The sequence below is a fragment of the Microtus ochrogaster genome, chromosome 7, assembly GCF_000317375.1.
Source record: "Microtus ochrogaster isolate Prairie Vole_2 chromosome 7, MicOch1.0, whole genome shotgun sequence".
NCBI lineage: Eukaryota > Metazoa > Chordata > Mammalia > Rodentia > Cricetidae > Microtus > Microtus ochrogaster.
In genome coordinates this window covers 26457343-26471486 of record NC_022014.1, presented here as the reverse complement: position 1 = coordinate 26471486, position 14144 = coordinate 26457343, and the positions used below count along the sequence as shown (strand labels likewise).

At 51.1% G+C, this 14144-nt stretch overlaps 1 protein-coding gene across 3 annotated transcripts in view; it reads right to left on the bottom strand.

Annotated features, from left to right (window-relative positions):
- Spns2 (sphingolipid transporter 2) overlaps nucleotides 1–14144 on the bottom strand; it is a 37927-nt gene that overhangs the window by 4778 nt on the left and 19005 nt on the right. For all 3 annotated transcript variants that reach the window (XM_026780108.1, XM_013347291.2, XM_026780109.1), the window contains 7 exons: nucleotides 7262–7398; nucleotides 2804–2955; nucleotides 2535–2601; nucleotides 1125–1267; nucleotides 704–856; nucleotides 428–617; nucleotides 233–298 (listed from right to left, as the gene is read on the bottom strand). In XM_026780108.1, the coding sequence (XP_026635909.1) occupies nucleotides 233–298; nucleotides 428–617; nucleotides 704–856; nucleotides 1125–1267; nucleotides 2535–2601; nucleotides 2804–2955; nucleotides 7262–7381 (891 nt within the window). In that variant the 5' untranslated portion in view covers nucleotides 7382–7398. The remainder of the gene's footprint in view (nucleotides 1–232; nucleotides 299–427; nucleotides 618–703; nucleotides 857–1124; nucleotides 1268–2534; nucleotides 2602–2803; nucleotides 2956–7261; nucleotides 7399–14144) is intronic.

The following is a 14144-nucleotide window of genomic DNA, read 5'->3' as shown; positions in this document are numbered from 1 at the left end:
GGCAACTGGAGACAATCCTGCCCCTGTACCCCAGCATCTACCTGCTCAACCCTGTTTCCAGGCTCTTCCCAGATCTGACCCCCATGTATCTCTGAGCCACTCCCTGACTCTGGGTTCACCTCTCCCATCGACAAGTGATGTTAACACTTCACTCACCTGCCCAAACTACCCCCAATGAAATGTAAAAGCCTGGGTCAGTCAGCAGAAGGTGACTGTGGACTTCCTGGCTTACCATGAGGATGTCTGCAGTGATGGCCCAGTTAGAAAACAGCAGTGTCTCCCCAACAAAGATGCAGATCTATTCACAGAGAGGAAAGCAATCATGAGGGGTACAAGGCAGGGACACAGGACCCTTCCTATGGGAACAGAGGGTCCTGAAAGTCAGACTGCAACTCTAGCCCATCTCCCCATCCTTACAAGGACTCACATAAGCGCCCACAATGCTGGTCTTGGCAGCCACAAAGATGAGGCAGATGAAGATGGCAGATCCCAGCATGCCCACAGCACACACCAGTGGGTCAGCACGCTGAGTCCGCAGGCGGCACCAGCGAGTGGCTCCCGCACCTGTGACCACGCCCAGAAAGCCAGTAAAGCAGGTAATGGCCCCAAAGATGAGGCTGTGGGGACAAAGGACAGTAGAGTGTGATTTGAACAAGACCATGGTTGGGGCAGAGGCACCCAGTCCCTTGCATCCAGGCTTTACCTGTCTTTGGCTCCGCAGGGTGGGCTGTTGCACGTCTCTGCTGTCTTTTGTACAACTTGAGCACGGTGCAGATAGAGAGGAATCCACATGCCTAGGGCTCCTGTGGCGAAGGACACGGCAGATGTGGCCAGGGAGGAAAAGACGTAACTGCGGCTGGGAAGAATCCAGGGAGGGACACTGAGTTGGCGCAGCAGGCAGCCTTCACAAAGAGGCCGGGGAGTCAGCCTATTCCCCCACAGTCTCCCCCCGATAGAAATGCTCTTTCCAGGCCCAGGTGAGGAGTAGGGATGCAGGAACGATAAACTCTCAGACCAAAATGTCATTCAGCACTACAGGCAGTGGAGATGGCAGATGAGTGTGGGGACCGCTTGGGGCTCTCACCCAGGCCCCCTCCTACCTCGGTCCACACAGTAGCACTCACTTTCGGATCAGAGCCTTCATGTCTCGGAGCCACGAGGTCCGTGCTTTCAGCTGCCCCCCAAGTTGATCAGCATGGCCTCTCTTAGTGGCTGGGACCAGGATGAGGATGAGTGTTCCTGTGATCATGCCCAGGACAGGGGATACCTGGTAGGACAGGAAATGTGGAGCCTGAGTGTCAAATAGACTCTGTGCTGACCAGGAGGGCCCGGGCAACTGCTCTTATCTGGGCTCCAAGTCCTGTTCCTAGGCTGAGCAAAGCCACTGAGGATGAGGCCAGGGAAGGGGACAGGGGGCTCAAAATGGACAAAGGCAAGGCAGGAAAACAGGTTCAAGGAAGACCAACAGACTTCAGGGAAGGGGGGAAGAATTGGGAGATGAAGAAGAAAGAGGAGGGGTGAAGGGGGAAGTGAGAGAGAGAGAGATGGCGCAACAGATGAAGAATAGATGGGAAAACAAACAGATGCACGCGTGCATGGGTAGATGGACAAGTAGGTGAATGGGTGGGTGGCTGAATGGATAGATGGGTAAGAAAAGAAAGACAGGTAGATGAAAAGCATAGGGAACGATGTCTTTGAATAGAAGAGTTTGTTTGTTGGGGTAGAGAGCCATATACAAAATTGCCTAACCCCTGGGGCTAGGAATATTCCAAGGTGTGTCCCTCGAACATGAACATTAGGTGGGGACTGGCCAGACATGTGGCCTGTTCTTTACAGGCCTCTGTATGGGTTTTGGGTCTTCCTTGTGTCCAGCCTCATGTTAAGAACAGAATACACAAGGCTCCAGGCCTCTCCCTACACAGAACCAAACACCAGCCCAGGCGAAAAGAGAAGCTGGCTTCCCTCAGGCCTGGGAGCTCTGCTCCAGGCAAGCCCTCTACCCTACGGCTCACCACCCCCACTATGAAATTCCACGGTGGCTGCTTCCTTCCTGCTTTTGAGGAAAAAACACTTTGTCTTGAGCTTCCGTTCCTCTGAGAAACGGGGAATCTCTGTTTCCTCCGATTGCACTGTCCTAGGGCCTTGGTGAATTGCCCCAACCCTCCAACAGAACAGGAAGTGGCTCCAGACCCTAAAGGCCCCCACACAGAGGTCCTGTCCCAACCTCGCCCTAGAACAGAGCCAGGGCTGGAAGCAGGAAGCTCTGCTGTGGACCTGGAATTTCCTGATGTGGTGAGAGAATTCTCATCCTCTCCACTCCCTGGGCCTGGGCGTAGGGTTTCAGTCCTGTGGGTGACAGGACTGTCTGGCTCCCCTGATACCTCAGCCTGAAATGATCTCGAGGGACAAGACCTCAGAGTCCAGGCTAGTGAGGGAGTGGGCCTGGAGATTAAAGCCTAGCCTCTGGGCTGAGCTGCTCTCTGGGGGCAAAGGCTGGAGCAGGGAGCCTAAAGAGAAGGGGACCTAGGCCTTACCCTCAGGGCCCAATGCCAGTCTCCAGCTGCCTGCTTCACGCTGGAACCTGTGATGTAGCCCAGGCCACTGCAGAGAAGACAGACACTTGTCAGAGCGAACAGCTGGGCTGAGTGGAGTGTTCGTGTTGGCCTCCCACCCAGCCAGCCTGTGGAAGAGCAGGTCCAGGAGTCCTCTATGGCTGCCTGCCTCCATGTCTGTTTAATGTAGGGTTGGTGAGTTCAAGGGGACCGTGGTGCTCTTCCCACAAATCATGGCGCCCCACACTTACCTGCCCAGTGGGATGGCAAAATAGAAGACCGAGAGCATAAGCGTGCGGGTGTTCTTGGTAAACAAGTCACCGATGATGGTGGGTGCTATGGTGGAGTAGCTGGCTTCACCGATACCTACTAACCCTCGGGACAGGACCAGCAGCCAGAAGTGCTGTGGAGGAGGACAGAGAATGCTGGAGGACCAGCCATTCCCAGGCTTGCACATCCCTATCCCGTTACATACTAGTCCTGGCCAGGTTCAGGAGCCTGGGGAGAGGATGGAGCCCAGGACTAGTCTCAGCAGTGACCACAACCACAGGCCACACAGGGCCCTGGGATTCCCCTCAAAATGATGGATCTGACTGGGACAAATCATTCCCAGGTTGGGAGAAGACAAGACTGTGTCTGCACAAGCACTGGGGACTATGTGCTCGGGGCACCTTGGCATCTCTGGGTTCACTTTAGAAGTCACCTTTGCTCTGTGCCCTCCCCGAGGCAGGGAGGTTAGACCAAACCTGGCCACACCGAAGACCCAGTGTGTGAGGGGAATGGGCACAGTTGTCTAGTGGGCTCTGAGCCCCTCTCTGCTGCACACATCAAAGGCCACAGTGGGGGGGAAGGGTGTGGCCATGCTAGCTGCCAGTGGTCCAACCCCTTTGATGTGAACCTTTCACTGGCCCCCAGCTGCCCAGGGTCAGAGTTTCCCTGTCCCACCCACACCACCTGCCCGGCCAGCACTGGCCATGTTCAGCTCTCCCCTGGTGTCTCTATTGTCTCTTTCCAGACACCTCCTGCCACCTCTCTGGCCCTGGATGCTGGTCTTCTGCCTTGACCTTGTCTCAGTCTCCCAGGTTCCTGGCATTTCTTTCCCCGTGAGTCAACTGTCCACAGCCTTTCCCTATTTTTCCACTGGGTTGTCGTGTCTCTTTTGTATAGATTATATTAGCATTTTCTACACCACAGGGCTAGATTCCCTGTCATCTGTGTCACCAGTGTTTTCAGCCGCCTTTCTCTCCTCTTTGTTTACCCAGTTTCACCATTCACACGCTTCCTGGTGTCTAATTTGATGCTGTCACATCTTGGTTTTTTTCCTCAATGCCTTGTTCCAGAAAGCCTACTCCAGACTCAAAGTATAAAAACACCCTCTTCTATTTCAATGTTGAAATGATCTGGGGAGAGACAGCAATCCTCTTCAGCACTCTAGCATGCTAAGGTGGCCCTGCCCCCCTGCTCCCCTCCCCCTGGCCGCCAGGTTGATGCTGTCTCTGTCCTATGCTGCACACATAAGTACCAAGAAACAGTACTTAGTGTTCTCTCTGCCTACAACAAATAGACAGAAAGGGGACTCCTCCGCTTGTTTTATTTTACCATGTGCTTCATTATTTTTTGACAAATATGCGTGATGATAGACATTGATCAAGTTTATTCTTCCACTGGCTACTTAATATGAATACACCCTTGAGTAACTGTGCAGGCTCACTGGTGGCCATTTGAGTAGTTTCCTGCCTTCCTGCCTGCCTTCCTCTTTGTGTTTGCACATGAGAAGTACGTGCATGAGTGTGTGCAGGTACACAGAGAAGCCAGGAGTTAAATTGCTCTCCATCTTATTCTTAGAAATAAGGACACTCACGGAACCTGGAGCCCACCAATTCAGCTAGACAGTGAGCTCCTAGGAGCCAGCTGTCCCCACTCCTAGCTCCAGAGTGACAGGAGAACACTGCCACACTTGGCTTTTACTCAGGTTGCTGGAGATCGAACTCAGGGCCTCAGGCTTGCACAGCAAGCCCTCTTATCCGCCAAGCCATCTTTCCAACTTCTTTCTCCCTTTTTTTTTTTTTTTTTTGGTTTTTCGAGACAGGGTTTCTCTGTGGTTTTGGAGCCTGTCCTGGAACTAGCTCTGTAGACCAGGCTGGTCTCGAACTCACAGAGATCCGCCTGCTTCTGCTTCCCGAGTGCTGGGATTAAAGGTGTGCGCAACCACCGCCCGGCCGGCTCCTTTGTTTTTTAAATATTTATTTTCATTATGTGCATGTATGTGTGTTTACGAAGGTGTGTGTGTGCGCGCGTGTGCGTGTGCGTGTGCGTGTGTGTGTGTGTGTGTGTATACAGTGCCAGAGGCCAGAAGAAGAAGTTAGATCCCCTGGAGCTGGAGTCATAAGTGGTTGAGAGTCACCCTATGATGGGAGCTGAAACCTGGGTCCTCTGGAAGAGCGGTAGTACTCTTACCCACTGAGCCATCTTTCCAGCCTCCCCAATCCCAGGAGGATCCTAGTGTCTGTTTATTCAAACACTGGAGTTTTTCTAGGCTGTGTCTCTCCAGACAGAGGCTGGGACACAGCAGGGGTTTACAGGATCTTGCCACTCTGATCTCCAAAGAGGCTCCACCAATATACACTCCCACCAGCAGCAAGGCATCTCAGGATCCCACAGCTGTACTAACACTTGGTATTGTCAGCCTCTTTAATTGTTGCCAATCTGACGGGTGTGAAATGGTATCTCATTGTTGTTTTGCTTTGCGTTTCTCTGATTCCTCTGGAGGCTGAGGTATCTCTTCCTCCATTCATTGGCCATTGGTCATGTTCTGGAACGCCCTAACAACCCTTTGTTTATTTTCCTAGCATTATCATCTTTCTCTTGTTCTTTATAGTTTAGTTTAGGTTTCTACCCTGCTTTGGTTTTCACTTCCCCATTTGTAGTTTATTCTGCACCATGGTTGACATCGTACCCTTTTCCTCCCCGGAGCTACTGGTGAGAGATGTACCCTCAGCCAGCACTGGCTCCCCACTCCCTGGGGCCTTGCTTCATGTCCCTTGGCTGCTTTAGTCGGAATGGCCATTGTTTTGACAACTGATAGGGCAAATCCCATTCACTGTTATCTTTCACATTGTTTTTGGCTGTTTGGAGCATTTTCTCTGCCAAATTAACTTTAAAATCACATTGCCAATGTCCCCCAAAAGCCCCTATGGGGCTTGAATGGTGATCACAATGAGTTTACAAAACAAGCGAAAGCGATGATCTGTTTTTCTTTTTGCCTCTACTCCACTCTTCTCTCCCACACAGAAGGCATCAAGGCCCAGACTCATTAATCGATCAGTCCCAGAAGCAGCCCCAGGGGCCCAGCCAGGGGCAGGGCAAGGCACAGAGGGCTCTGAAGGCTCCTAGCTTTGTTTCCATGGTGACCACCAGGCTCCACCCTGTACTGGGCCTGGAATTGCCTTGGACCTGACCCACCTCCCCAAGCAAAGTTAGCTCCTGCAGACCTATCTGGTCCATCAGGGAGCATCTGGCTCCTCCTTGTCCTTCAGACTCTTCCAAGGCTCAGCGCTGCCACAAGAAGAAGGACTGGGCCTTAGGCCTGGCACTCAAGGTCTTCCTTGACCTGTTCTCTTTCCAGCCACGACACCCTTCTCTTTCTCTCAAAACACAATCCACCATCTCTGCATCTTTGGGTATTGACTCCTGCCTGTGCCAACTTCACCATTAAGTCCTGGCTTCTCAGCCATCTCTGCTAGAGCCACGTGTCACCTCCTCCGGGAAGCCTTCCTGGAACCCATGGACCACAAGGGCCAGTTCCTCTTCAGTGTTCAGCACTTTGGACAGCTTGAAGGCTATGATCCTGAAGCCCCTGTGCCACCTTTCCACCCTCCTCTCTCAAGGGCAGGGACAGACAGACAGCTCTTAAGGATGTTGGTTCTTCTTCCATCGCTCTCCACAGATGATATCCCATGGCTGACTACTTCTAGCCATGAGAAGTTCACTGCCCTCATGAGACAACACAGGCCTTCTTGGAGAGAATGAACAGAAAAGAGGACTTGCTGGACACTGGCCATGCTCCACAGCCGGACATTCATCAACTCAGTTGCTTCTCACAGAGAACCAGCCTGGATAGGACTGTTCCCATTTTAACAATGAAGAAACGGAGGCTCAGAGAGGTAAAGTGCATTTCTCTGGGTCACAAAGCTGAATGGGCAACAAAGTTGGGATAGTCAAACCCTGGACTGTGAAAATCAAGAGTATTTCTTAAAATACCTCGATGCTAAATTGACGCTTGCCTTCCTGGGACTTGGATTCAAGGAGTTAGCTAGTTATGAAAGAGCAAACTGAACCAGAAACGGAGAAAGTCAGAGACTAGCCTAGGTTTGCACAGCAAGAAAACTGGGGGCAGGGGGAAGGGGGAGGGACAGGGCTGGAAGCCAAGGCCCTTACATCTAGGGCAGACTTATTCCCTGTGCCTGACATTCTGCCAGGCTATAGGCTGCTCAGAGAGTCAGGTTGCCACACAAGCCTCGTAGTCCAGGTCAGTACAGAGGAGGACTGGTTTATAATTGAACGCAAAGATACCTGCTATGGCTTTGCCTTGGGGGTGAAGCTCAGGAGCAGGCTCAGTCTACAGGAGCGCAGACCAGCCTTCCTTGAGAAACCTGTACACCTGACATGGCGGCAGCGCTAGTAAGCAGGAGAACCATGGGGGACCTCACCTGCTGAGGAATGAAAGAGCTAGAGAAGGTGACGGCCGACCAGAAGAAGATGCCACAGCTGAGGATCACCTTCCTATTGAATCGGTCACCCAGGTAGCCGAAGATGGGGGCAGCCACCATGAAGCTGCAGATGAACACTGTGGAAAGAAGAGAGGAGAACTGAAGGGTGTGCAGGTCCTGGCAAAGGTCAAGTGCAATGAGACACAGCTGAACCTGGCTCCAGCTAGAGGAAGTAGCCCTGGGAGAACAACGTCAATGCCTGGCACCCAGAGCGGGCAGGAGAATACACAGGGTTAGAGGTATGGGGCTCCATGTCTCCTATCACCGCCAGCTTATTCCATGTCTTGGAATACTCGTTCACATAGAGTGCCAGCCCAAGGCTTACCACCTCACCTCTCAGGGCTTCCCACCCCATAGATAAGGTCAAGAGTCAGAGGGAAAGTGACTTGCCAAGGCCCTCCAGGTAGAAATGGGCCTTTGTCTGCCTAGCCCCAGAGCCTGAGTTCCTTAGGCTTTGCCATTTAGTTTTACTTGCTTGCTTTCTGAGATAAGGTTTCCCATAGCCCAAGCTGGCCAGAACTTTGCTACATAGCCAAGGATGACTTTGAACTCTGGATTCTACCACCCTCTATTTCTCAAGTTCTAGGATTTCAGGCGTGCACCGCCAGACTTAGTGTATGTGCTGCTGGGGATCAAACCCAGGGTCTTATGTATGCTAGGCAAACTCTCTACCAGCTAAGCTACAATCCTAGCCCACACTGTTTTGAGACAAACTCTTACTATGTAGCCCTGGCTGGATTGGAGGAGCATGCCATGAAGACCAGGCTGGCCTCAAGCACAGAGTTCTTCCTGCCTCTGCCTCCCGACTGCTGCTATTAAAAGTGTGCACCACCATGCCTGGCTTGCATTTCTTCCTCTATTATTCTTGAGATGGAGAGATGGCTCAGAGGTCAAGAGCAATTCTTGTTTTTGCAGAAGACTCAGGTTCAGTTCCCAGCACCCACACGGTGGCTCACAACTGTCTACAACTCCAGTTCCAGGGGATCTGATGCCCCTTCTGACCTCTATAGTCACCGAGCACTCGTGCAGTGCTTGCACACGCAGAGAAACATTCGTACACATACAATTTTTAAAAATCCTTTACAAGTACTTAAGAGAAAGAGAGATTCAGAGAGGGTAAGGGATCTGGTACCTAAAGTCATGCAGCAAATCAGGGCAAACTTGAGCCTGGAACTCCAGGTCTTACCATCAGCCAGGTCACTCAGCCCCCCTCACTCCCAGCAAGCTACACAGGCTATCCTGAACACTGGAAACCCTGCCATTCATTTATTCACTCACGCATGCGTGCACTCACTCATTCAAAAAATAGGGAGGAGGGACGTGTCTCGGTGACTGTCCTAATTGCTGTGAACAGACATTGTGACAAAGGCAAATTATAAAAGAAACTGGGTACTTCCTTACAGCTTTAGAGGGTAAGTCCATGACCATCATGGTGGGGAGTGTGGCAGCAGGCAGGCAGGCATGGCGCTGGAGCAGTAGCTGAGAGTTTACATCTCATCCAAAGGTTGGAAGCAGAGAGGGAGCCAACAGGGATGGTATAGGCTTTTGAAACCTTAAGGCCCACCCCCATGTCACACCTCCTCCAAGGCCACTCCTCCTAACCAAGCACTCAAGTCCATGATCCTGTGGGGCCATCTTCATTCAAAACACCACACTTTTATAAGATGCCTTGGTCATGGTGTCTCTCCATCACAGCAGCAGAATAGTAACTAAGACAGGACATCTACAACGTACTAACGTTCGGTGTCTGGGATTCATGGGTGAATGAACATGAGATTCCTGCCTGCTTAGGACTTACATTCTAAGGAAGAAAAACACATAGATAACACAATAGCAGTGATGATTAACAAGCTGTATAAGACGGTGAGGAATACCAGGGAGGATCAAAGGGCAGGGACAGGAGATTAGAGTTCGGGAAGTTTCGTCTCAGCAAAGACCTGCAGGAGGCAAGAAAACATTTACAGAAATACTGCAGGGAGCAGGCAGGAGTGCACTTAGCATATCTGAGGAGCAGGAAAGAGGCCAGAGCGTCTGCAGCTAAAGGACAGAGTGGGGAGGGGTGGAAGAGAAGGTTGAGAGGCCAGACGGAGTGGGCTCCTCGATGGAAAGTCAGGAGGGTGCCGAGCAAAGAACTAATGACCAGGTTTTGTTCTCCTAGGACCAGAGCAGAGTACAGAATTGTGTGGGACTTGGAGAGAAGGCTTCTGTTGGTGATGGGAGGGGCTTGGCATTCTAGGTGAGTGAGATAAAGGGGCTCAGGTAGGGCGGGTAGAGGCCAACCACATAGCAAGGCAGCCCCCTCTGTCCCATGGAAGGCTGACCCATTGCCAGCAGGCAGATGGCCAGACAACACCTCTGCCCATTGGGCTCATGTGTGCATGGCTTAGCAGCCCCTGGGGAGGCAGAGTTTAGGAAGGGAGGGAGGAGTAGTGAGGAGAGGAGGGCAGTGAGCAAGGCAAAGTGGGCTGTGGAGAGGACATGAAGGACCCTTCTCTCTGCTGAACTTGAAAACACTGGACACAGGACCTAGTAATTCAGATCTGTAACCTAGGTTTTGAGCAGAATCAGTCCATGGGCCTCAGAGAGACCCTGCTCAGGGTTCAAGCCCAGCTCTGCACCTTCTGAGCTAGGACCCTTTGCCAGGTCACATATGTGACCCAGCTTCACTGGTGTGCTGGTAAATGTGTAAAAACAGGTTCTCTAAAAAGGGGCAGAGGAGGGGACCCGTGATGCCTGGAGACTGAGCATCTCCATTGTCTAAACACTCCCACCTAGCTGAAGCCAAGCCACCCAAGAGACGTGAAGCTCTGAGCTCAGAACCTTCTCAACCACAGGCGTTCCCACCATTTAGTTCAAAGGAGTTTACCTCAAGCACACTGATAATACCGTGATGTAGGAAATTAGGAAGTGATGACTTCTGAGCATTTATCTGCTTCTTTTAACACAAATCACTCGGTTGTAAGTTTATATAATTTAGTTCTGAACAATGGCTGTGTCTAACAAGCAGCTCACACAATTCCTAAAAATTTAACAATCGGCTTTCATGAGCCAGTCTGAGCCAGCTCCCCACGCCAACTTCCTCATCTGTAAAATGAAGATAAAAATAGCTGCTGCTCTGGGTGGCTCGAGTATTGGATGAGGCAGTGCAGTGCGGGGGAAGGTGCTTCACGCCCCGCCTGCCTGGGTCAACAAGGCTCTTGTTTACATTAGCCAGGGCCAATATTATTTCCTTACATCTATAGAAAGAATGCTTTCTTGTCAACCCCGCCTACTAAGATCTGCCCCAGATCAGATCAGGATGTGGACAAGGAAAAGCTTAGTCGCAAAGGGCTTACGCGTGTTTAGGGGAAGAGGAACAACTGCCTGCTGTATGCCTGTCTGAGCTGGGTGGGGAGTGGGCAGAGAAAATCAGAGTAGGAGACACCTCTTGTCTGGCCAAAGTACAAGTCCACCCATGAATGGCACAGTTCGATGTATTTAAAGCCCGGGAGCCAATAAGGAGTATCAAATCTTGGTGATGTCAAAGTAGGCAATAAAACATGCCTAGGAGTTCACCGTGATGATAACACTTTTTATATGTATGTGCGTGTGTGTCTGCGTGTATACATATATATACATGCATTTATAAACTTTATATTATGTAAATTTCAAGTCTTCTAGTCATATTGTATGATGGTTAATGAAGCATGATGCTTATTGTCAATAACGTCGGCAGTTGTCATTGATGGATCACTTTATTATAGGCCAGGCCCTGGACAATTCTTGGCATATGTATTTATTATCTCAGTCAGATTCTTGCTATTAATTTCATCTTACAGAGGAGACGACCGGCTGAACGAAGTGATGTCACACGGCAAGTGTGTGGCTGAGCCAGAATTAAACCTCAGTTTAGCTGACTCGAAAGTCCTTGCTCTAAATCACATCACTCACTGCCGGACTAGGAAGGAGATGGTCCCCACAAATGCCCCTGAGGTCAGAGAATGTTCAGGGTGTACTGGGACAGCAGGCGACGGGTCAGATAGCAGTCTGAGAAGGCCACGGAGGGAGATGGGTCTCTAGACACCACAACTGGGCTGGCCCATCCCACCTCTGTGGAAAAAGCTCCCATTGGATGACTGAAGGAAACTGAAGCAGGCACCCAGGCCTTGGCCACATCACACTGTCTTTAACAGGGTAACCTTCTGGTTCGCCCACCCCTGACGTTTTGCTCATGCGGTAGACAGGAACACCAGGGCTGGGTAGATTTCCGTAGGCAGGAGTGCACCTGTTCCCACGCCAGTCCAGCCTGCCAGTTCCCCGAGCTCCTCCATCCATCAGAAAACTTGAGCCCTACTTTTCTGTACACACATTACAGCTGGGGCCACAGAGGCCCCGAAGGGGAGGGGAACACACCCTGAATGACGTAGCAAGCTCGGCAGGGACCTCAGTGCCTTCCCCTTAGGAGCCAAGGAATCCAGGGTCAGGAATGTGTCGGGTCATCTTTGCAACCTCATCCCTCAGGCTCCTCCTAGCTCTCAGGGGGCATCACTGGTCAGCGGCAGGCTTTGCACATTGTCGGGATAGGGACGGGAGGAACAGCCCAAGCAAAGGCCTGGACACTGAATTGTGTCCCTTGGGAACAATGGGCACTGAGAGGCCATTACAAAGCCAGCAGGCTGCTCTGCTGGAAATAAAGACCAGCAACAGCTAGAAGCTTCCTGTGCCTTCCACCCCTGCCCCATGGTCTTTGTGGGAGGAGAGCTTTCAGACCAGACTGACTGCCCCACCCCCAACTTCAATGTAGGCAGAGAGGCTTTCCCGGCAGTTCCCGCATTCAGGAGGACATCCTGTGGCCAGGGTGTGGGGAAGACCTCACTCAGCTCACGCTTGCTGAGCCCACAGGTCTCGGACAATGGAGCTGTAGGGCAAGGAGCCAGGCAGAGGGGGCAGGGTACCCGGACTGTTGCTGATGGGAGGAGTCTAGCTCAGTATGGAACTCAGGCACCAAGCTTCACTCTCTCTCCTTTACGGAGCTGGCTCAAGGCCCTCAGAAAAAATGGAAGGGAGCCTGGAGGTAGGGGGATGTGGGAGAGAGGGGTGCCAGGCATCATGGATTGAAGAGATTGAAGCAGGAGGACTGCATGTTTGAAACCAATTTGTGCTACATAGCAGGTTCCAGGCCAGCCTGAGATACATAGCAAGACTTTGTTTCAAAGCAAAATGAAAAGTACTTAGGACATGGCTCAGTGGCAGAGCACTTACCTAGCCAGTGGTAGGTCCTAGTTTTGATCCCCCATATCACAAAGAGAAATAAGACAGTTGGCCGGCTGAATGACTAAGGTGTTACCTCCTGGGCTTACTCAGTGTGCTAACATCCAAAAGGTTGGAGCCTTACATGGGTTCTGCATGCTGACAGGCAACCACAGCTGTATCCCTATCCATGGTAGGAGATGCCACACTCACTATACATGGGACCTTCCTGACCAGAGAAAGTGGCATCAGAGTAGGAGATAGCAAGGTGGTTGCTAGGGGAGTTGCTGTGGCCATGGCGTCTATCTCCTGCCCCTGTCTGGCCTGGCTGAATCAGGGCTATATTTCCCCAGTCCAAATTCCAGCTGACTGCTATTTCAAGAAGACACACAACCCTCCACATCCTGTGGGCAGGGAGGATGCTCAGATAGATGTGGGCAGCCTCTGCCATCCAGGCACAACCCAGGCCACCCTAGCCAGTGGGGTAGACACAGGACACACATGGCTCCTCTGGTGGCATCTGGGATCTCTCCACATTCAGCCCTCAGACAGGAAGAATCCACCACTGCTCTCTTTCCACTCTACTTTGGACAGAGAACGTGGGCTGGCCTCTCCAGCCACAGGTGGGTGGCTTCTTGGGCCTCCTTTGGACAGCATCTCTGGGGTGGTGGCTGTGGGGCTCTGCAGTTTTTCCTGTGGAATCTAAGTCTGCTAGAGCAGGGTGTGTTGCTGGGCTGATCAAGATGGAAGAGGAGCAAGACACTGTCTAGTTTCAGTCTGAGCCATCTCTTCCTCCAATCCTACCCCACTTCCTGTGGCCCCACAAACTCAAGCCCTCCATTCCTGCACTAGGTGACGGAGTGAACATGCTGATGCATACAACTTCAGGGACCACCCTGCTCGCAAGCCCTTCCCTGGTTCCCCATTGCTCCAAGACAAATCCAGGAAGCTTAGCCCAGCCTTCAAGCCCTTCTCAGGAATGTCCTACTGATTCCTCTGCCTCCTCTTCCTCCATTCTCCCCATACTGAGCTTATGGCTGACCAATAGCAGGTCACAAAGACAGGTAACATCACAAACAACCATCACACCCACTGTCCTTCCCTATGTTGTATTGATACTGATTCCCTCAGATCCATCTTTAAATTTGTTTATTTTTTCTTCATCTATGTCTAGTTTATTCATTAATTTATCTGTCACTTTATTTTACACTTTTTTAACTTTCTTTTTTTTAATAATTTATTTTAAGTGCATTGGTGTGTTTGTGTGTTGGATCCCTTGAAATTGGAGCTACAGACAGTGGTGAGCTACCATGTGGGTTCTGGGAATTGAACCAGGGTCCTCTGGAAGAGCAGTCAATGCTCTTAACCGCTGAGCCACCTCTCCAGCCTCTTTTTTTAACTTTCTAAAAGTTCCATATATTTTAAACATCCTTTTGTTATTTTTTTATTGTGTGATATTCTTTTTTATTTGTTTGTTTGTTTTTTGAGACAGAGTTTCTCTGTGAAACAGTCCTGGCTGTCCTAGAACTCATTCTGTAGATCAGGCTAGTCTCAAACTTACTGAGTGCTGCCTACCTGGAATTAAAGTGCTGTA